This window comes from Heliangelus exortis, chromosome 5, assembly GCF_036169615.1.
Source record: "Heliangelus exortis chromosome 5, bHelExo1.hap1, whole genome shotgun sequence".
In the NCBI taxonomy this organism is placed as follows: Eukaryota; Metazoa; Chordata; class Aves; order Apodiformes; family Trochilidae; genus Heliangelus; species Heliangelus exortis.
In genome coordinates, this window is record NC_092426.1 from 20,526,192 (window position 1) to 20,548,208 (window position 22,017).

Below are 22,017 nucleotides of genomic sequence, written 5' to 3' on the forward strand. Positions count from 1 at the left end.
AGAAGTTTGAAACAGAACATAAATTTATGTTAATTCCAATTCTACACAACATTCGTTTTCCCTTTAGAAAATTTGTTAGAAATCACAGTATATCTGCACAGAAAATGCTAGATCTGAGTTCAAAGGTCACCCTTTTTTAAGTAAAGTACTTTCTTAAAAGGGGACAAGAGAAGATTGTGTTCTGCTTTTTCTAGGCTTCAAGGCAAGGAATTACAGTAAGGTTTGCTTTTGTTTTACATGTCACAGTTAGTATAGAGGGAGATCTTCCTGACTTAAGCTCCACTGTATTACCAGTAAAGCAGTCCAAACCTTACTGAAATCAGTGGGATATTCTGTTAGCTTCAACAGGCCTTGGAATAGGCTCTACACCAGGACCCCACCCTCCTTCAAATTCCTGAGAAGAACATCACCGTTCTGACCCAAGTCCCATTTCAATAAGTCATGAAACATATGAGCAACCCTCACTCAAGCCAGTTAGACTTGAACGTCTAATAAGTCTTTTACTGAACTGAGGAAAATTACTCCAGGCAAAGCCACAAAATTAAGTAGCAGTGCCTGAGATTAAGTGAGGGAAGAGGCTGACCCATAACTTAGCTAAATGTTTCATGGCATCATATGAGTGTTCAGACTGTATTCCAGACATAGCACAAAAGTGACAGAACAATCATCTTTCTCTGTCTCCCTCACTGTAGTTTAAATGAAAAAGTTAAAACATTTTTTCTTTACAGCATTTTAAAAGATTGTTTAATTAAATTAATACCATTAGGAAATACATAGCTATAGTGACTAATCAGACTAATGAGAAAAAAGAAAATTACAGGCAGTGGTTTAACAAGCAGGTTTGAAATTTTTTAAGGAAACTTTGATAATAAAGATATAAATGTAGTTTAAAAACAAATCAAAATAGAAAAATCATGCAATGGTTAAATTGCCATAATACATGTTGTTGTTCTTCGCTCGCTTCTTTTTTTTTTTTAAATGTCTCCTGAATTTTTGCTTCTTTGTTTTTCATTACTATGATAGAAAGCTTAGAATTTCGTCCCTTTAACTGCATTTTAATAGCAATGTATTATAGCATGATTTATCAACATATGGCAGGTGGAAGCTGACACAAATTATAATGAAAATTAAAACAGTCATTTATGCAGCAGGCGATTATAATTTAAGAAACATTTATTGCAGGCTTTAAAAATGAGGGTTTATAATCAAATGGGTTTAAAATGAAAGTTTTAATGACTGTTACCTTTTTCCTGCAGCCACTCCTCTACGGGCCGGTTATATTTGAAGGGGATTTTCTGTTTAACCATTTGGAACCGTTCACTATCAGTGTTGCCTTTAAAGTTTAAAAAAGAGCTTAAAAACAATCTGAAAAGTCAATGAAATAGTTAAAACATCCTAGATTTTTTGGTTTTTTTATGACCTTATTTAGCTATAAATAAATAAGTGCATATGTGTGTACATACATATACTTGAAAACAGATTTATCTTTAATAAAGTGGAGAATAGTTACACATCCAAATGCCTGAGGTTCTGGAAGGTCAAAGAAGTTAAATTCTATGAAAAAGATATCTCAAATTCTCCTTAGAGTATTTGTTTATCCAAATTGGTTAGAAGGCATGTGTAATTTGTCTGGGACACGAGACCTTATGTGAACTCGGTACCATGAGTTAAAACATTTTGATCAGACTCTAGATCTGATTGCATAAGGACATGGCACAATATGTCAGTTACACAAACACACAATCTGTAGTACTTTGATAAACTTTTGCAGCAGTAGGACTAGCAGCCTTATAGCTGAAAACAGAGTAAACAAAAAAAAAACCAAAAAAAAACCCTCAAAAAAAAAAAACAAAAAAAAAAAAACAAAAAAAGAAAAGAAGTATTTATCACAAATCAATGCAAAAAGGATGGAATAGAATTAGTTCTTAAAAAAAACAAGAGTGGGGCAGATAGATAGAAGATAAAAAAGGAAGTAAAATTTCAAAAGGGGAAGAACTGTAAATTAAGGATATGTGAAAGTTTGTGTCCAATTACCAGAGACTTGGGCCTGTTGCCAGAACAAAACAGAATCTTAGAAACTAATTTAAATGAAAGCAGAAATAATTACCCAAGATGTAAATTCTGGCAAGTGCAATTCCAGTATTCCATGTTGAGGGATAATAGAATTACCCAGTAAAGTGTGTTTTGGAGGAAAGCTCTTATCACTCATGCAGTACAGGGAGGAATAGAATTCCCACAGTCTTTGTCCAGATTCCCTGGCTACTGAAAAATTGTACAGGGCAGATGAGCTGGACCAATCTGGACCAAGAAGGAGCAGCTCAGTTTCATGGTGTTAGGAGTGACAGTAAACAAGTGCCACCACTCTGCTTTCTCATTTTCTTCCACTGCAGTCACTTTGATTCTAGTTTTTGATTCATCTATTATTTTTAAAAAAACTCTTTGGTCAGATAGATTTATGAAGACTGCATCTTGTGCAAAGTTCACTATAATACTGCCAAAAACTAGACTAAGACCCCAGTTTACTGAAGTAATGCTACTATAAGAAGAGGTTCAGTATATCAGTAGTGCTCCAATATGTCTTTTGAATAAATGTCAAAGAGTCAGCAGCTGTGCACCTGGTGCTCATAAATCCTGCCAATCTATATGAGGTACTTACTGACCACAGTTGTCCTTCCTAGCATCATCCTATAAATGATGGCATTCTGGAACAGGTGAGAGGCACTATACTGACACACCAACTGTAACCCCACAGGAATCACATGTAATAATGCATGGACCTAATCTTTAGGGGTATTTGTAAAAAACATCATCTGTATGTCTAGAAGTCCAGCTGTAAGGATAACAGCAATTTGGTTTTGGGTTAACATTTTCAGCTGTTCTCATGAACATTTATGAGCCTTGCAGCTTGTTTGAGGCAATAGGCTTGAGGCAAAGCAATTTTAAGAGTAGTTTTACTAGTCTGATTCCTTATCACTTTCCTGGATAGTCATCTACTTTTTTCCTCCTGTGTAACAGATCCATTGTGGGAAACTGCTATTTCTCATTGTAGAAAGATCTAATTAAGCACTAGCTGACACACACTGATGAACCAGTTTCTCTGTTCCACCTCAGATGCCTGCCATGTACAACTGGATACTCTGACAAACAAGAAGGAAAAGACAAATAGTGGAAACACACTCTTTTTCATTTGTGAAATAATATTAAACAACATACCATAGTGGTATGGAGTCACCCACAAACATTGTTACCTTTAAGTACATCCCCAGCTCTCATAACTCATATCTACAGCAACAAAAACCACCAATAGCCAGTTCTGTACTACTATGAATACAGATTCAAAACCATAAAAATTGAATCACGCTCACTGCAGGACCTAGGAAAAAAATTGATGAAGAAAAACTGAGGTAATATAAACAAATAAAATAACAAAAACAATAAAAAAAACAAAAAAACTTCACTTAAATTTAAAGTGATAGAAATTTTAACGAAATATTTTTTGATCTCTTTAATAATAAACTACTGACTAATGTAGTCTGGGGTCACGTAGGTCTGTTATTTTCCCAGTTTCTTAACCTAAAAGGTTAAGAAAGGTCCCTTTCCTGCAAGTTCTCCCATTCAAGAATAAAGGAAGTTTTCATTCACAGGACAGAGCAGCAGACCTGCTGGTGTGGGGAGAAAACAAAACCAAAAGTAATTAAGTCACTCCAAAACCAATTTCTTTTTCTAAGATCAGTTAACTGATCTTAAAGGCATTCTGATTATCCATTAGACCGTTTCTCAACATTCAATGGGATTTAAAGGTCTAAATTTCCCTGGCAAGCCAGACTGCAACACTTGCAGAGAGTCTGCTACTTAACCTATATTATACATGATATAGAAAGATGCAGTTTCAGCAGAGAGGAGGCTATTCACCACTTTATAGAACATGTTCTGAATTAGGACTTCTGGTTAGATGAGTGTATTGAAATCTTAATGTTGATGGGCAATAACATTTTCTATAGGGTCAAAGAAATTCTATAACACACTTTACTTGGAACAGAAAACTCCACTGGTTTCATTCATTTTGTACACAAGCCATCTTTTACTGGTGGCAGCAAGAAGTTAGCCAGTGACTGGCACGGAGTACCTCTCCCTCTGTGTGGAGGGCTGGCTGTAGAATGGGGAAAACTATAGTGGATTGAAATTTCTCGGAAATAGGGCATCTGACAAGAACAAGCCAGCAAGACTAAGGTAAAAAGGAAGGGAGAACAATGAAAGAAGACATGACAGGGAAAAATGACTCTCTTATAATACAGTCCTAGACCTTCAAGAAAGCCAGAAATGACAACTATTCCCCACCACATCTTTAAAGATTTCTTTTTAACAGTAAGGTTTAATTTAATTTTATTATTAGTATTAGGCATATATACTCAGCAAGATTAAAATATGTATAAAAGTCATACATTTAAAAGCTATGAAAAATTGAAGGGCATTAGAGAATTCAAATAGGTTTAAATTGCAACATTAGTAGCTTATCTGTTATTATTTTTTAATTTTATTTCAGACATTAGTAAGGATTATTTTTAAAAACAGGTGAATGAAAATGTCTTCACTGATATACCCAGTTACAACAATGAGTTAAAGGAAAAGCTTTCCATTATTAAGCGCTTGGGATAATTATTAAATAAATATCAATAAAACAATACAATTATGAAATTAACATCAGCTTTGAGTTGAAGTTGAAAAAAAATAAACACAGCATTTGACATGAGAGTTCAAAAAGGAAATATCATGGTTTGCAACATGAAGTAACAAGTTCAACATGAAGTAAGCTCATTTTGCTGAGCCATGATATGACTGAGAGGGATTCTTTCCACCTTCATACACAGAAATTTTCAATCATGATCCTTTAGTGACATTGTGAATCCAATGCAACACCTTTCTAGAGCTGAATGACACATATGTTCAAAGATTCCTCCTTTTTTCTCTTTGAGTGCCCCTCTGATTCAAGGATGTATTTCAGAAGAGAATATACAGGACAAAGAAAATATTCTGAATTTATTTTTGAAAACACACTTAATCCCATAGTTCTTTTGCAGTCAGAATCAATGTGGATCTCAAAAGTCTGCAGGATATAACTTGTTATAGCAAAATTGTGTTGATTAGTTTTGCTACTTGTGATTTACTAAATAATTTTTCTCCCATAGGTCTGAGGTGCATTAATGATATGAGTAGCACTAGGAACACTCATTTAAAATAGTTTTGCTCCTTTTTCCTTTATCTACATAACGAATTCCTGCATATCAACATGACTTACAATATGCTTCTCAATTCAGCTTATTCTAGAGAACAGTACCTCAGAATGCATTCCTTTAGTTTTTCTCCTTTCTCATGCAAAATTTGAGAGCACAGCCAAATCCAGCTCTGTGAAAACTGAGATAAAACAAGTCTTTTATTCCATTTAGTACTTATATGTACAATGAACAGAAATCCTGCTGCATCTCCAAAGTATTGCATAGACCTCAGTTTTCCAACAAACTGATAAGCATCCAGGCTTCTATAACCCTAAGGATTTTAATAGTAACATTTCGATATTTTCTGGATCCTTGAATCTTGTTTAACCTGAATATTAGAAATACTTCAAACACCACAGGCATGCCTGAGGACTTCTTTTGGAGAGGAATCTGGCAGAAGAGCTCTACTTTTTTGTTTGTTCCTCTTTCCCTCAAGAAAACCTGGCACCTCAATCATAAAAATCAGAGCCTGCTGGTTAAGTATGATCAGCTGGTAGGCTTCTGTATGTTTTCTCAAGTCCTCTGCAATCCTGCTCCATGGGGTATACAGATAAATAGATCAGGTTAATTTCTGGCTTCATATCTTGATAATATTTAATCTAGACCAAACTAAAATGGTAATAAATAAATAAAATAAAATAAATAAATAAATATATTTTTTTAAACAGAAACAAATAATATGCTTGTGCTAATCACTATTATCAGTTCCCACAGGAAATGGTTTTATACAGTGCAACAGTCCAGGGGAAAACAGTTTAAATTTGCTCACGGGCAAAGTAGATTTCCTCTGAAAACCCTTTAGTGTTGGATGATGTTTTCCTTTTCTGCTCATTGTTTCTTTAAGAAAATAGTCTTTATTACATTAAGCTTATTTCTAAGCCAAAAAAATTTTTTTAAGTGAAAGAAAGTAAATTGAAACTCTGTATTTTGAATTTATATTGAATTTCAGTAAATATATATTGAATTTCAGTAAATTGAAAGCAATTGAATCTCTGAAAAACATTACTTCTTGACCTAGATACCAATCAGGATGATTTACTACCTCTTTGGTGTGGAAGAAGAAAGCTGGAGGTTCCAGCAAATTGCACTGGGCAGAAAGGAAGTACTGGCTCCCAGGTAGAATATTAATCCAACCTGATGTGTTGTCAAGTCTGTGAAGATACTAAAAAGAATACACTATAAGAAAACATTCATCTGTTCTAAATTAATGCCAGAGGCTGTTTTATGAAGAGACACTACAGCAGCAACATTTTCTTCATTGCTTTTATGTCTCTAAAAAGAATTTTACCTAATGAGCAGTTATTAAATGAAAGGGGAGATAATGATACTAACAATTTAAGAAAAAATTTTGATATTGGTGCTCAAGGTTTAAACTAATTCCACCCCTCTTTCCCGTACTGTAGATGGAGTCTCAGTAGATGGGTTAGTAAACAGTGTCTGATACCTCAGTTCACCCAGCAGCCTTTAATGCCAGGTTCCTTTGAGTTTTTATGGATGCCCATAATCTCAGTAAGATTTACATACTCTCGGTTAGGCACTGGAGTTATCTGAGTGCAGCTCTTTTGCTTCCAGGACCAATATGAGACTGAAAACAAAACAACTTCCTTTACATGGTGCAGGATCTAAGGCAAGATAACTTGTGGTCTTAAACCACCTTTGTAAAGAGTTAGCAGCTCACTGTCACACCCCTGCAAACAAGAGCACTCAGGTAGCCAGCTACCTTAGGTCTGACAGAGCCAGCAGGGAGGTGGAGGCAGAAAGAGCACTGATTCCTACGGAGCCACTTGGGGCTCAGTGCACTGTGCTCGTGTTCAAGAGAGGCTCCACTTTATGTTTATAAATCATTTCTCCAAAGCCAAGACTCCCTGTTGGAAGATGCCAGCAGGCACCTTGGTATCTGTGTGGTAATCAGTTCAGCTGGAGGATGGAGCTGGGAACAACCTTCAGCTGCTTCTGCATCTCCCTTTGCTGTGTACATTATTATCAGGGAGATAATACAGGGAGCTGAATATGTACTGCATATGGTGAGGCTGCTCAGTGAGTAACATTAATGAGAGCAATACCTATAAAAGATTAAGTCAAGTGCCACCAACAAGAATTGGAAAGCTAACCAGTTACAAATAATAGGAAAGTGAAAACTCTATGAAAGGAGGTAAGTTCTCTAGGGCGAGTGTCAGGAAATAACTAAAAACATAAAAGAAACTGATGAAAGAAGAAGTTTATTATGAAGCACTTCCTATCAAGATTACATATGAGAAGGTGCTTCAGTCTCCTAAGGGAAATTCTTGATTTATTTAAAATTCTACTTGAAAAAGTGGTGGTATTTCATTTGATTACAGAATGGAATAAATGAGACCAAACAGGCCTTCTCCCATCTCTTATTGCTACAAATCAGTGATCTTTACCTCCTCTTGAAATAAATTTTTCTGTCTGCATCAGCTTAGAAAAAGAGAATTTCAGGTCCCTGTGGTGATACAGTAAACTTTCTTAGAGACAGGTGCCATTGACAAAGCCAAGCCATGAACTTGAGGCACAGGAAATGTCTATACAGTGAAAAAATAATTCATGAAAAACACTATGACAGGAGTAAGGTAGATCTATGGGAAAAGGAACTTGTAGTTTCTGTAGATAGGTTGTTCCTACTCCAATATTTTAAATCACTCCTTTATTTGAAGTGACCTAAGCTTTAAAAATTGCTATTAAAATGGGGCAAAATATCACTCAGTCCACACATGACAGACTGTTATGCAGCATGAATCTCACTGACTGAATTTGTGGGGCTTAAGAAAAAAAATTAAAATTTTTGATAGTCTAATGGAGTTTTCAGCCTCCACGGTGTTCCAGGTACTTAGTGAATGGCAAAGATCTAAGTTCACTGACCCAGAAAGGTTTTGATATTCAGTGAATTGTAGAATACTTTCTATTTAAGTCTCTGAGGATAATGTAAATTTTGGCTTTATCCCCCCTACTCTACTGATTGGAAAACTGAGCCACAGAGTGTTAAAAGTATTGCCCAAGACCACAGGAAATGGCATCTGTAAAGCCAAGTCTAGGATTCAGGAATTTCTGGCTCCCAGTTCCATGACTGTCGCCTTTTATTTCTGTCTGTCTACCCACACAATTGCTATGCTTCAGTCCACAGCACTGGAATTCAATGGCTTAGTGATATCCAGTGCCTTTTTTCTGAGCAAGGTGATGTGGATGTGTGAGCCCCCTCTGTCATTGCATGTCAGCTGTGATAACCTGGGATTACAGCTGGCACTCTTCTTTCTGCAGGCAAAAGGATCAGAAAAGCACAAAGTTGTTCAAGCCTCTGATCCCTCAGGCCAGATGTTTGCTCACTCCTGTTGCGTGTGTGAGTATGAGAGAGAGACAGAGACAGAAGGAGAGCCAGGGAGAGAAGAAAGACAATATATTATAAGAACTCAATTTGACCATAAAAACTGAAACAGAACTAACCCAGGAGAGAAATGTAACTATATTAATGTCTGGGAGTTCACTGCACTCTGCTGTCCAGCAGGATTCTAACTTTCCAGTAATCTTATTTAGTTTGAGTCTCCATTTCAGAAATATTTCTCCATCTTTCTCTGCACTACACTATATAGATACATTATATATACAGTTCATCAGATGACAACCAGTAATAATTCTACTTACTCTAGAAAAGGAGAAATTTATCAGAGATTCTTGATGATACTACTCATGCTTGGTACCTGGACATGAATTCAGTCATGGACCAGTGGACACAAGCAGATGAGACCAGATCAAAATATTTGGATTTTCAGACAGTTAGAATAATCATGGTTACATGAATATCTGTATACATTTAGCCTGGAATTGTTAGCAAGACCAAGCTATCAGGGTATACTTACATCTCTTAGTATTTATTTCAGTTCCTGAAATGGTATGGTGATGATTTTAGCAAGAGACACGCTGAATGTCAAAGAACTACAAGGAAAAAAATCCATGGCTTTGATCCCTTTACGAATGCAACACCCTTTTTTGCACCATAATATCTCAGACACAGGGACTTGCAGGCCTGAGGTGAGTGTAAGAATGTAATCCAAATAGCTAAGGAAATCCCTCAGCCCAGAGTTATTGTATCAGATGCAAGAAGGGTGAGAATAGAAAGATGCATCAGTGCCCTATGGATAGTATAGCTATCACACTTTAACTCACCATTCTAACATAGAGCAAGCCTAGGATTGAGGAAATGTAAAGCTCATCTCCTGAATCAACCTACATGGCAAACTACTATTGTTGAAGGTAAGCATTTCTTATAAATATGACTTTTTATAAATATTCCCTCTGTATTGCAACAATTTCTCTTACGGAGGATGCTAGTCAGTTGGACTAAGCTATGAGAAAAGAACTGTGGTTCAAGAATCAAGACCATCAATGGAAAAGCATCAGAGAAATAAAGACAAGTTAGAGAAGCCACTGAACTGCCTTGGGTTTTTTGGTTTGGTTTTTTTGTGTGTGTGTGTCTTGTTTTAAATTTTGACTGAGCATTGTGCTCAACATAGAGCAGAATAACTTCTATCAAATTCCAGCTGGAGAGGGAGTTGGAGAATTTCCAGTCTCTCTGGATAAAGTAGAAGGAAAAGAAGAAAACATTTACTTTCCAAAAGAGTAATACAAATGTAATGAGTGTAGACATGATATAAACATGTACAGCTTATGTGACCTTATATTTCAGGCCACAAACTAAGCATAATACTAGGCTAATTTTTAGTAGAAGGACATCTTTTGGGGCATATTTTCATTGTTGCCATGGTGGGTTACTGTGATTCTCTGAATCACTGGACACTTGGCTGCTCTCCAGCTCAAGAAAATGATTAGATGGACAAATGGGCTCTGGGACGACAGAACAGACACCACCCCAAATTCAGGGTTATTGGAGAAGTTTCATTTTGACCATTAAAGCAATTTTTCTACTGATTTATTTGATATTTGCCCATAAATTTGACATATTGAACATATAGGACATTTGGACATTCAAGAGGATGAAAAATTGATGTTACATTAATTCAACTAACTGCATGCAGGAATTTAACACATAACTTTGTTCTTTTGGACAGCACCAACAGAATTTTCCTCAAACTGTCAGTGCTTTCCAGGGTATAAATGAGATAAAATATCCTGGTTAAATTAAAACTAGTATTGCCTCTGTGGGATGTAGTTATGTGTTAGAACAGCTTTTTCTGTGGCTGTTACATAATAGTAATAGAGACTACTATATCAAAAGGATTCTTATTCCTTCTCCTGCTTCTCACAGCTAAAGTACTGTCCATGAGATCCTAGGCTGGAATGAGGCAGTCATGAAGATACTGTTGTGTAGGTACCCTTCCTTCGGTAAACTTCTTTCAAAGCTACTGCTGTTAAACAATGCTGTACTGTTTTCTCTTCCTGGCTATCTTATATGTTTTCATTAAAAAAAAACCAAAACAAAACCAAAAAACCCAACATTATGTCCCTCTTTCTTACTACCAAACTGACAGAAATGATGATGCTTGATAAACTACCACAGGATCAATTTTGAAAAACAAAACCTCAACAGGAAGAATGAATACTGGAAGTCACAATATAGCCACATGGTTCCTTTTCTCTCTGTCCTTCTTCATGTCTGTCCTCAAAGACAGAATTTGGAATACAGACAAGCCCTACAGCACTTCCATGCAAGAGTTAGGGGGTAAGGGCAAAGAGGAACTGAACCACAGCACCACACCTCCTGTGGAAAAGCCAAACATTAAGTACACAGAAGGTAAACTCTGAATGCATTGGCAACATTTACTTAACTTATTTATAATGTCAGATCCTATCCCATCATCTATTATGGACACACACGCATTAACAGGGGTGTGTTTGCACAAATTTCAAAGTATGTTTGTCTGTTGGTGTGTAATTGTGTGTAGATTTATAACTCAGTGGATACAGGGGACCAAAACTTAGTGTTCATATCATGTAGCCATATTTATCTGTTTTCCAAGCTTATAAATATATTATAGATGTTATGGCCCTGCAGTGACAAGCTAGAATCAACTCCTGATTTCCTCAACTTGTCATGCTTTAATCATCCCTCTTGGCAGATCTTTCAACATATGTCAGAGTACTGCCTTCAAAATGTGCTTCTCCAATGTTGTTTTATTAACCCTGTCTTTTTATATGTTTTAGGCTCATTATGAAATGCAGCAAATCTGTCAAAGGCACTTTACATGCCATCTCCAATTCAAGTTTATAGGAAGCATCTGAGAGCTCATTTAAGTCCCACAAATGAGTTCAATATGAAAAATCAAACCCCACCAACAAGTGGATGAAAAAGAACACTGGGGATCACGTTCAGCCCACAGGGCTAATCAAAATTCGGTGCTCTTGTTCCTAACTCATTATCCACTCACAAGGGCATTTGGATAGGAAAATACTGAGACCACACTGGGAGCTGGCAGTACCACAAAGAACTCCCTCTAGCTTGCACAGCAAGTAACAGGACCTATTAATGACTCCAGTCATTCAAATACAAGATCTGTGTGCCTCTTCATGGAGTCAGCTTCAGCCAAGCTTTTTGCCATTACCTTGATTTCAGTGGCATTGAAGAGATCATAACAGCCTCAAGTCTGAAGGAGGAAAGGGAGAGACAAAGAGGCACAAGAAGTTAGAAACCAGTGTTGGGAGGTGTGGGTGTGGAAATTAGAGGGGAAGGCAAGAAGCCAAAATGACTGAAAGAGACGGAAGAAATTTGAGGGAGGAGGAAGCAGGCTCTGTAAAGCACAGAGGACAAATTATTTCCTCTAATAAGGCTCTGTTACAAGATATCTGCAAACCTCAGAAGCATTACAGCTTGAGTAGTGCAGGGGTGCTGTGCAGGGTTAAGTAGAGTTAGAAAGGAAAAACTTGTTGTGAAGTTAGTTCTGCTTTTGAGTTTTTCTTGTCAATGTTTCAATCAGCATTAGACTCTGCATTCCTGACCTCATAAAAACTAATAATGAAAACATTGTGTATCATTTCCAGTATTTCAGAGTATATGTTAGCTGAAGGACATGTAGTCTTCTCTTAAATCCTCCAGTGATGCTACCAGTGATCATCCAAACTTACTTTCTCCTTCTTGACTGTGAATTTTAAATGAAATAAAGCAAAGCTGTGAGAGGTAATATCCAACATCAGGCCAATTGATAACTGTTACAAAATATAGACAAGGCTTCAGAAACCAAATAACTTAAAAATTGCAGAGACAGAAAACAAAAATGTCTCTGATAAAAAAAATGAGAGGAACTTTCCATAAACAAGGCTGCATTTTTCAACTTAGAGACTGTTTTCAGTAATCCTGTCTTGGTTTTAATAGAAAACTACTACAGGCATAATACACTATTCCTCCGTAATTAAAGCACTCTTATTTCCTAGAAGACTAGCATTATCTCCGTTTCACAAACAGGTGAGTTAAATTACTCTCAATCAGATGGTCAGCAGGTAGAAAACAAAGCACAGAAAAGCTGGCTTATTCCCCTTCTTTACTCTTGGGAAATCTACTGTCTCCTCATATTCAGCATAAAGCCAGTGAGATGAATCCAAGCCAGCATGCACAAAGAATATGGATGCAACTTTGCAATTCCTCCTGATTCAAGGACAAGATGGGGACTAATATATAAAAATCAGCAGTTGTGGCTGGGAGCTGCTTTCTACAGCTCCCCTCTATGCTTCACATCAAACAAATCCCTGCAAAATTTTATCTTTAACAAGTACAACAGTCACTGCGTTATCTGAGGAAATACCTCATCATAACAAGCTCTTTTGTGTTTTTTGTAATTCCTTTACAAATAACCTTGAGTCTCATGTATGTCCTCTTAATATCTCAGGAGAGGATCACACTTTCTCCTCCTCTCTTCTTCTCCTGCCTGTCTACCCCCCAGCCCTCCACCCCCTCCCCCCTTCCCCCTCCCCTAGTTATCTTTTGCTGTCTTCTGGGTGGTTATGTTTAATCTCAGGATTAGGCAGAAGCCTGCAGTTTGCCTTGAACAGCTTATCAGCTTCCAAGAGACATTTACAGGGAGAGAAAGACTCCAGTTTTGATAGCAGTAATTGTATTTAGCTTGTAAGATACAAGGCTATTTATCTCACGGCTGGGAAATCACACAGGGAGAGAAAGAAAATGTTTCTGATAAAAACTAAATAAAATAAAAAAGAATGAAGAACTTAAAAGAAGCACCACCTTCCTCAAAGTCCCTCCAGCAGAGGGATGAGGTGGGAAAAAGAGTTCATTGATCAAAAAGATGATGCCAGTTGGGGAAGGAGATTGAAAATATCAAGGCAAAGGTAATAAAAAGGCTTGAGTAGGACCTGAAATTACCTGTTTCAAAGCAGGCTACGAGCTCTAGTAGTCACAATTGTGTAAAGCTTAAGGACTTTGATTTGTAGAGATGGGTATAACCATTTTCAGAGATACTGAATACTGACAGTCCATTTAAAGACAGCTGGAGCTGCAGACATCCATGCATGTCTGCATGATGCATGCATGCATGCATGAAAGCAAGGTCTCCTGTTTTCCACATAAATTTACAAAAGGATTTAGATATTTTGAATCTTACTAGGCTGCAATCAATATTCTAAGCCAAAGAGCACACAAGCAGGGCAGAGCTACCATCATCACACTGACAAATATTCAGCAGTTTGTTAGTGTACCCAGTCATCCTCAAAAGCTCTATGAAAGCCCCCACATTTCAATTTGTATCCCCTCAGTCACAGAAGACTTTTAGTAGAATAAGGATAAGATGGAACCACCAAAAGAGGAAGACCAGTTTATATACTTCACCTTTTCCCCATCATAATTCCTTCTTTACAATTAAAATATGAAATGAGATATATAGTGTCTATTAAGTCTATAATATATATATATATATGTTGTATGCAATTACAGCTGACTCACATCACCTGCCTGGTTCTAAGCAGGCAATTTCACATCTTTCCACCAAGCAAATGAAAAATATATGGTAGTATGAGAATCTTCACACCTTTCACATTTTAGATAGGTAGGACAATCTAGACCACTATCACTTTAATCTGTGCTTCTGCAAAGTATTTTGCTTCACCTGATCAGCAGGTGAGAAAGAATTACTTTGTCTCACACAGACTACTGAAAAAGTAGCTCAGTGAAGACCTTGCATGGGCATAAAGCAGCCTTGCTGATAAAAGAACTCATCTCATCCTTCCTTGTGTCCTGAATGATCACGTCCTCTTCCATGTGCTCTCCATTCCTAGGACAGTTACATGGTGAATGGCATTGGTAAAGTGATCCAGCTGAACGGAAGATGAGAGAGAGTAGAAAACGGCAATTTGACTCTTAAGCGAAACTAATATGGGCAGGAATAATGAAAGAATGAGCTCCTCTGTCCAGTTTCAGCTGTGTATTATGTTAAGATCCACCATCCTACTAAATAAGCATTTTGGTTTGAAGCAGAAATGTGCCTTCCAACTCTCTGCACTTGCTGCACTTTGGCTCACATACTGAAATGCTCTCAGGGAATACAGAATGGATTCCTTTCAAATTAAACAGGAAGATATGCTCCAACTGTTCAGAGGCATTCAGTCTTAGGTACTAGAACTTTTCTGAAGGAAAACCCCAGCAAAGAGCTCAGAATCTCAGAATCAAATTTTTATTTTATAGATGCACACTAATTGGGTCATAATACTTGCCACTGCAGCCACAAAATCCATGGAGTTCTGCTGTCAAGAGCTATGTGTCCATCTTCCTAGAATCCAACTTTCTCACAAATGTGTACTTGAGAGAGAGAATGAAGTAGGAGCACAGAGAATGAAATCTTTTTTATTTTATTCAGTGTCAATAGAACTGCAAATTAATGTCATTTGAAAGGGCAGAAGGTCCTAAAAGGCTGAGAGATCACTCAAGACAATGATAAAGACAAATAATTCAAAATCTCTGTTGAGTGGATGAACTAATTCTGATAAAGGTACAGTTGCTTGATGCTGTCCTGTTTCTTATTTCTAAAATGCAGGAATAAAATCCAAGCTAAGTTTTCTTGCTAAATAATGTTTTTCTTTAAAACACAACCTCTTCCTGCCTCTCACCTCCCTTCTTTTCATCTCCTTTAAAATATTAAGTCCAGTTAGACTTCATTTTGGTGCACTGATACTCTTGCTTTACAGCTTCTCTTCACAACATTTTGCTTCCATTTCTACAGCAGAAAATGTATTTGGTGCCTGGATGAATGAACATGAATATCATGTTCATTTCAATGTACACTACAAGTCTGGCAACATACAAGTATTTCTTTGCAAGCAAAGAGAGTATAGTAGAAAAAACATCTTCATATATAACAAATAATGAAACTTAGGGACTGAGGTATACCAGTTCTGTGTCAAGACAGAAAACTGGTATTTAACCCTTTTGAGAATTGCTGACACCTTCCCAAACTCAGGCTTCCTAATTTAAGTCATTCTATCCTACTGTAAAGTTCCTTAAATTTTGATGGGTTTACTGTAATCTGAAACAAACAAAAAATGTCAGAGGCTTCCTGTGCCTGCATTAGCTTTTCTGTCTTACCTATGCTTGGTCCAAACTGACTCACTATGAAGATTAGCCTAGATATTGAAAAGGCTTTCAGCTAGAAAAAAACAGTGACCAAGTACAATCTGTTACCTGGGATGTACAGCAGAGAATGAGGGGATGTGAGACAACAGAAGGAAGGCAGTCATGGATAACTGCACTTCAGAACAGAAATTGATGAGTGGTTTTTAGCAAAAGGTGTCTACATATCCTGACTGAAAAATATGATGTGATGATCAGCTTCGTGAATTAAGCATCAAGAAATCGGCTATTGCTACAGCCTATGGAAAAAGCTCCTCTCCTGATTGTGTACTTGAGGGAGAAGAGAAAAGGCAAAACTAATGCAAATAAATCATAAATGGCTCAGTGGTTTAGGTTGAACTAAATTACAACAGCAGAATTGCAGATCGCAGTCCCAGTGCTAGTGCTGCTGTTTGCAATCATTCAGCTCCCAGGAGCTTTGTCTGAGATACCTGCACCGGGTTCAGAGTCTTACTGTGCAGTAAGAGACAGTCTGGGTTGGAATAATACAAACAGTGAGAGATCATCCCTAATGATTGGGATTATTTCAGTTCTGAATCTCAGCCAATCTTAGCTCCAGTTTAATTCCTTCCTTTACAATTTTTCTCTAACCATTTTCCTCACAAGAAAGCATAAAGCTCATGTTACAGGTGATTGAGATGTAATTGGATGCTATAAAAAAGTAAAAACAAAAATGTCAGTGCCTGAATTGTAAGTTTGTTCCTTTTCCATTTTCCTTCCACTTCCTTGTCTTTAATATGAAGTTGCAAAAATACAGCTTTGGAACCTTTCAGTCCCATTGGGCTAGTTTCAATTTAATTTCGTTTAGTTCCAATTTAACTGATGACTGTGCTTTAAGGAAAGCCTATATTCTCTCTCTTTGCTCATTTAGTGAATATACTACTTTTATTTGTACTTTCCATTGAGCAGGTAATTATGAGTCTAACGCATAATCCTTCTACAGGTTCTAAAACTCAGAAAAGAGCATGGAAATGCCACTCTGAATGCAGCTCTGCTGCCTGAAGATTGTATCACACGATGAAGATGATGATTTTGTTGGTTTGAAAAATTTGCAAACATTAGGCTGCAGCACTGTGCAGAAAATCAAGTACGCTTGAAATTGTTCATATTAGATACAACACAGCATGCCCAAACATGCATGTGCTATAAATACCATATTTTTTAAACACTACAAATCACTATTTCCAGAACTGCAGTGATTCTGCACATACGATTACTAGCTATTATTACACAAGTTTGAAACCAATTGAAGTTTCAGCAGTCTCCAGCTGAAACACACTGGATTAGTCTGGGTCAAGACAACCACAAAGCTTTCTATGGAGCTGAAACTCAGCTGAATACTTGCACTCAGTATGAGAAACACTACTGCAAGTCTGGTCCGTGAAAGACAACAAATTATTCATTACAAAAATTCCTGTTCGGTCTTCTTTTAAACCATTCATTCCACAGAAAATGGAACTAATAAGGCTTGCTTTCCTGTAGTTATTGGCTTCCCTCATTGAAGCTTTTCTTGAATCTGAAACATTCATAACTTCTCTTTGTTATATGGATATGCTGTTATTTAACATGAACTGAGATCAAACCACAGACCTCTCCCTATGGGAGGGCTGAACACTGCCCTCCTCCCACAGCTATTTCCCCTAGCCATCTACAACCTTCTTCTTTGGCTTTTCCACCTTCATTAAATTCAGCTGAAACACCAGTTTGAATGAAACTGGAGAAAATTAGGGAGAGACATGCACACAGACAAAGTATGATCCCATATGCCTTATTTTCACAGGGACACACTGGACACACTGAAAATGTCACCATCTACAAGTAGCCAGAAATTGAAATACATGAATGGAAAGAAAGAAGTGTCTGGAGTACAAAGGTGTCCTTTTCCCTTGGGGAACAACAGCATATACTCAACTCTAGGCCAAAATATAAGATTAACACTGATTCTCTAAAACCGTATGTCTTCTAATGAGGACACGGGGACATCTTTAGCCAAGACAGAAGCAGAGGGTACTGAGGCATTCTCTGAGTGTGATTTGATATTTTGTTTCTTTACACCGGTGACTTCCTACAGCAAGTAACAGAAGAAGAGAATTTATTCATGGGGTTCTTACTGAATATAACTGGCTGACAACTGGATCAGAGGTATTTTACCACAAAATAATTGAAAGGGACAGAACAGAATAAAATGCTTAGACTGGGCCTCTCCTCAACATGCTTCCTTCTATAACTAAGGGATAACAGAGCTAGAATATAGCTCAGCATGTCTGTCATGGCATTCTTGGAAAGTAATTATTTCACAAAAGTAAGGATAACTATTAAAACGTACTCTTTCACATAAAAATCTCCAAAACATTGACAGTGTCACAGTGAGTGGTACAAGTCACCACAAGTCAGATCACTTATATTAAAATGTTTCTTGTGTACTTTCTGAGTGAGTGGAAGACAAGAAAATGTCCCCTTGGAGTAATTTACTAATGTGGCATTACATATTTAGGATATTTCTCATAATCTGAGGTTAACTGGTTTATGGGCAACTCCTACAGAGCTAGCAAATTGTCCCATGTTTATCACAGAATTCCTTCTTCTGTCCTGGGTCAGTTATGAGCAACCAAGAAAGGAAAAACTGGAAGCTGCTTAGACTTAATACTGGAAAGCAACAAGATGAGCGTTTGATTTTACACAATACCATGTGAATAAGAATGTGGTTAACACTGAAAAATTCTTTCCTTGTGCTCCTCCTGTCTTTTTTTAACCATCCATATCACCAAACCTCAGCTGTCTGGTGCAATGTCAGCCTCACATATAGCAATCTGTTTTTCACTTGGAATGAGTCTGACCTTTTAGCATGCTGACATGGAAAATGAAGAGGCTGAAATGAAGAGGCTGTCATTTTCCAGTAGTGGGAAGAAACATGGGACAGTGATTCAAGAGCGAGTGCTTCACTATTCCTGGTAGATTCAGAGTGATAATTTAAAAAAAGATACACAGCATTTTTACTTCAAGTCAAGTAAGAGTTGATACCTTTAGCTAGATTGTTTGCCAACCTTTGCATCTGCAAACCTAAAAATAAAAGTCTCTTCAAATACTTGAACTTCATCTTTCACCCTACTTGTATTTCAACTCTATTCTAGATGATGTCTTGGGTGTGACTAGTCACCTCTCCTTTTTGTCTGGTTTAGTCAAAACTTTCTTTCCTTAAACAGTTACAAAGTATCACAAGTAGCAAAACTAAATTTGTTGAATCAAGTTTGTGACTCTGTAGTACCGAGATCCACTTAGAGACCACTGAAACAGCAGGATTTAGTTGCACCATACCACACAGCTGGCATGCTTTCTATTCCTATGTTATACTTATTTTTTAGCAGACAGAATATGTGCCATCAGGCTCATCAATTACTTTTCGAGATAAAACAACAAAGCTTTAAAAGTGAAGGCAGAAAGAGAAAAAAAAAAAAAAAAAAAAAAAAAAAAAGAGAAAAATATATGTACCTGTTGGGTAATGTTCATTCACTGGCCAGCTGTCAACCTGCAGTGTGGCATTGCCACCATTCCTGGTAAAACGTACCACGTGGTATTTGCCATCGTTTACAGGTGTGCTTTCCTCTTTAATAGAGATGTCCACTGTGCCAATATTGAAGACTACACCAATCTTGCCTTGCTCCTGAAACGAAAGAGAAAAAACAAAACAAAACAAAAAAAAAAACAAAACAAACAAACAAACAAAAAAAAAGAAAAACAAACAAACAAAAAACAAACAAACAAAAAAACCAAACAAAAAAACACTTGTAAATTGCTGTCCATTAGGAGAACTTCCTTGGTCTATAAATCTCTAATGGATAACTGTGCCAGTAGATGGCACTGAAGAACACACAGAAGCATTGTCAGGACATGTTTCATGGCTCTGCTTCAGTGCAAATATTGTCTTTCATATTCTTCTTTACAGCATTCACCTGAACATTTGCTGCCTTAAAACATCACAAAGAACAGGTGAGAAATAAGGCAATAAAAACAAGGAGATGTGGATAAGTAGTTATTTGAGTAACAGCCCTGATTGGTAGTCACTTGTTCAACTGTTATCCAAAATGCATCCACAGGCAAGCTGTATTCCTACTGTTTCGTGAGCAGAATAACAGAGCAAAACAGTCACCACCCCAAAACAAGGTACTGTGGGATCCAGTGGGGAGAATGTAGTTACAAGATGGAAAAAATTAGAAGGGACCAAAAGTGTAGTTAGCCAGCTTTGAATTTGACTACCTAAGGAGTGATAATTGCCCTTAAATGAAATGGAAAACCCTCCAGACTATCAAAAGGCAGGAGTAGCTTTACTCTTCTATTTTATTATGTCACTCCCCAAGCAATGCCTTACCAATAAAGCATTCCTTTACAGTGTTTTTCCAAAACTATCCCCCAGTTACTGGCTGAAAGGAAAGAGCAGGCAAAGCAAGTTGGACCATCCACAACACTTCCTCCTGCAGCTCCCCTCATGAAGTTCCCAGTAATGAGAAGATCCAGTGACTTTAGCTTGTTAACTACACATACAGAATATATTCAGGTTAGGTACCCACATTTATTACTACTGACTTAAAGGGTGCCAGAAATTCCCATAACTGTATAAAATACATTTAACTAGAATGCAACTTCAAGCCCTCAAGAAGAAGAGGCACAGTATGCATTTGTCAATATTTATGATGGCATATAAGGTGTATTGCACAGATTCAACTCCGGTGCAAACAAGCAGAACTAAAATGTATCATGTCAGAAGCCAGTACATTTGCTAGCTATCCATACTATAAAATTAGCACTGGTCTTATCAAACATCTTACTGGAGAAGTCAAGGAAGAAACAACAACAGAGAGTGAAATACCATCACGTATCAAAATATAAGCTCTTCAGAACGAAACTGAGATATATGAAGAGGGACTGAGACAATTTTGTTACTATTCTGGTTTTGTTACATATCTGGTTTTGGACAGAGAACTACATCCTTCAGAGCTGTTACCCTGACTGATTTCACAACATTCAAGTCAGCAAATCTCAGCAATAAGAAAGACAGTTTTTGTCTTATCATTGCAGGCTACCTAAGACTCTTCTAGATTTACTCCTGTTTCCTGTTATCAACAGACCTTTTCCTTAAAATCTCAATGCTTTCTAATTCTCTCTACTTCACATTTAAAAGTTTCCTCATACTCAAATTAACACTCATGAAAAGATAATTTTACTAAATTACTCATATCTTAAGTAGCCTTCTTGTTGTTTTTTTGTTGTTGTTTTGTTTTGGTTTTTTTTTTTTAATTCCTAACACCATCCTCCCTGTTAATCAGACTGACATTGTTATTAGGAAAGAAAACAGTCCTGTTGACGAAGAGGTCATTTAAAAAAATAGCCTGTCCTTGTACTACTTGAAATTTAGCACTGTAACAGTACACACACTGAAATTATTTCTCTCATCTTATAATAGTAAATGCATACTGGATAACAACAATCTCACATTTGCAGTACTATAAGATTTGGACACTTCCCTTCAGAAAAACAAAAAATTGTTTTGGTTAGAAAAGACATTCAAGAAAATCAAGTTCAACTGTTAATGTAGCACTGCCAAGTCCACCACTACACTATGTCCCTAAGCACCACATCTACACATATTGTAAATACCTCCAGGTATGGTGAGTTCACCACTTCCCTGGGCAATTGTTCCACTGCCCAACAACCCTTTCAGTGAACAAATTTTTCCTCCTATCCAATTTAAGCCTCCACTGGCACATCTTGAGGCATTTCATCTTGTCCTGTCACTTGTTTTTTTGGGAGAAGGAACTGACACCCACCTTGTTACAGCTTTCTTTTAATTAGTCCCCTCCTCATCCTCCTTTTCTCCAGGCTAAACCACAGTTCCCTCAGCTGCTCTTTGTTAGTCTTGTGCTCTAGACCCTGCACCAGCTTTGCTGACCTTCTTTGGACATACTCCAGGATCGTAATGTCTTTCTTGTAGTGAGGGGCCCAAGACATCAGTAATCTTTTCACTATAACAGGGGGTAAGTGGATTGTTGCTTCCAGCAGATGCCATTTGAAAATAATCAACCTTTCTTCTCTTATGCTACCTCAAAAAGAAGGGAGTTTTCACTGACCTGAGATTTATTTCAGGTAAACCCA

General features: G+C 37.1%; 1 protein-coding gene across 17 annotated transcripts in view; it reads right to left on the reverse strand.

Moving 5' to 3' along the window:
* NRXN3 (neurexin 3) overlaps nucleotides 1–22,017 on the reverse strand; it is a 942,831-nt gene that overhangs the window by 113,646 nt on the left and 807,168 nt on the right. For 12 of the 17 annotated variants that reach the window (XR_011726274.1, XM_071745857.1, XM_071745859.1 and 9 more), the window contains 2 exons: nucleotides 19,360–19,531; nucleotides 1,244–1,333 (listed from right to left, as the gene is read on the reverse strand). Coding sequence is in view for 16 of the 17 variants with exons in the window: in XM_071745857.1 (XP_071601958.1) it covers nucleotides 1,244–1,333; nucleotides 19,360–19,531 (262 nt within the window). In the remaining variant the exon portion in view is untranslated. The remainder of the gene's footprint in view (nucleotides 1–1,243; nucleotides 1,334–19,359; nucleotides 19,532–22,017) is intronic. The other 5 variants (XM_071745869.1, XM_071745868.1, XM_071745870.1 and 2 more) reach the window with 1 other exon arrangement.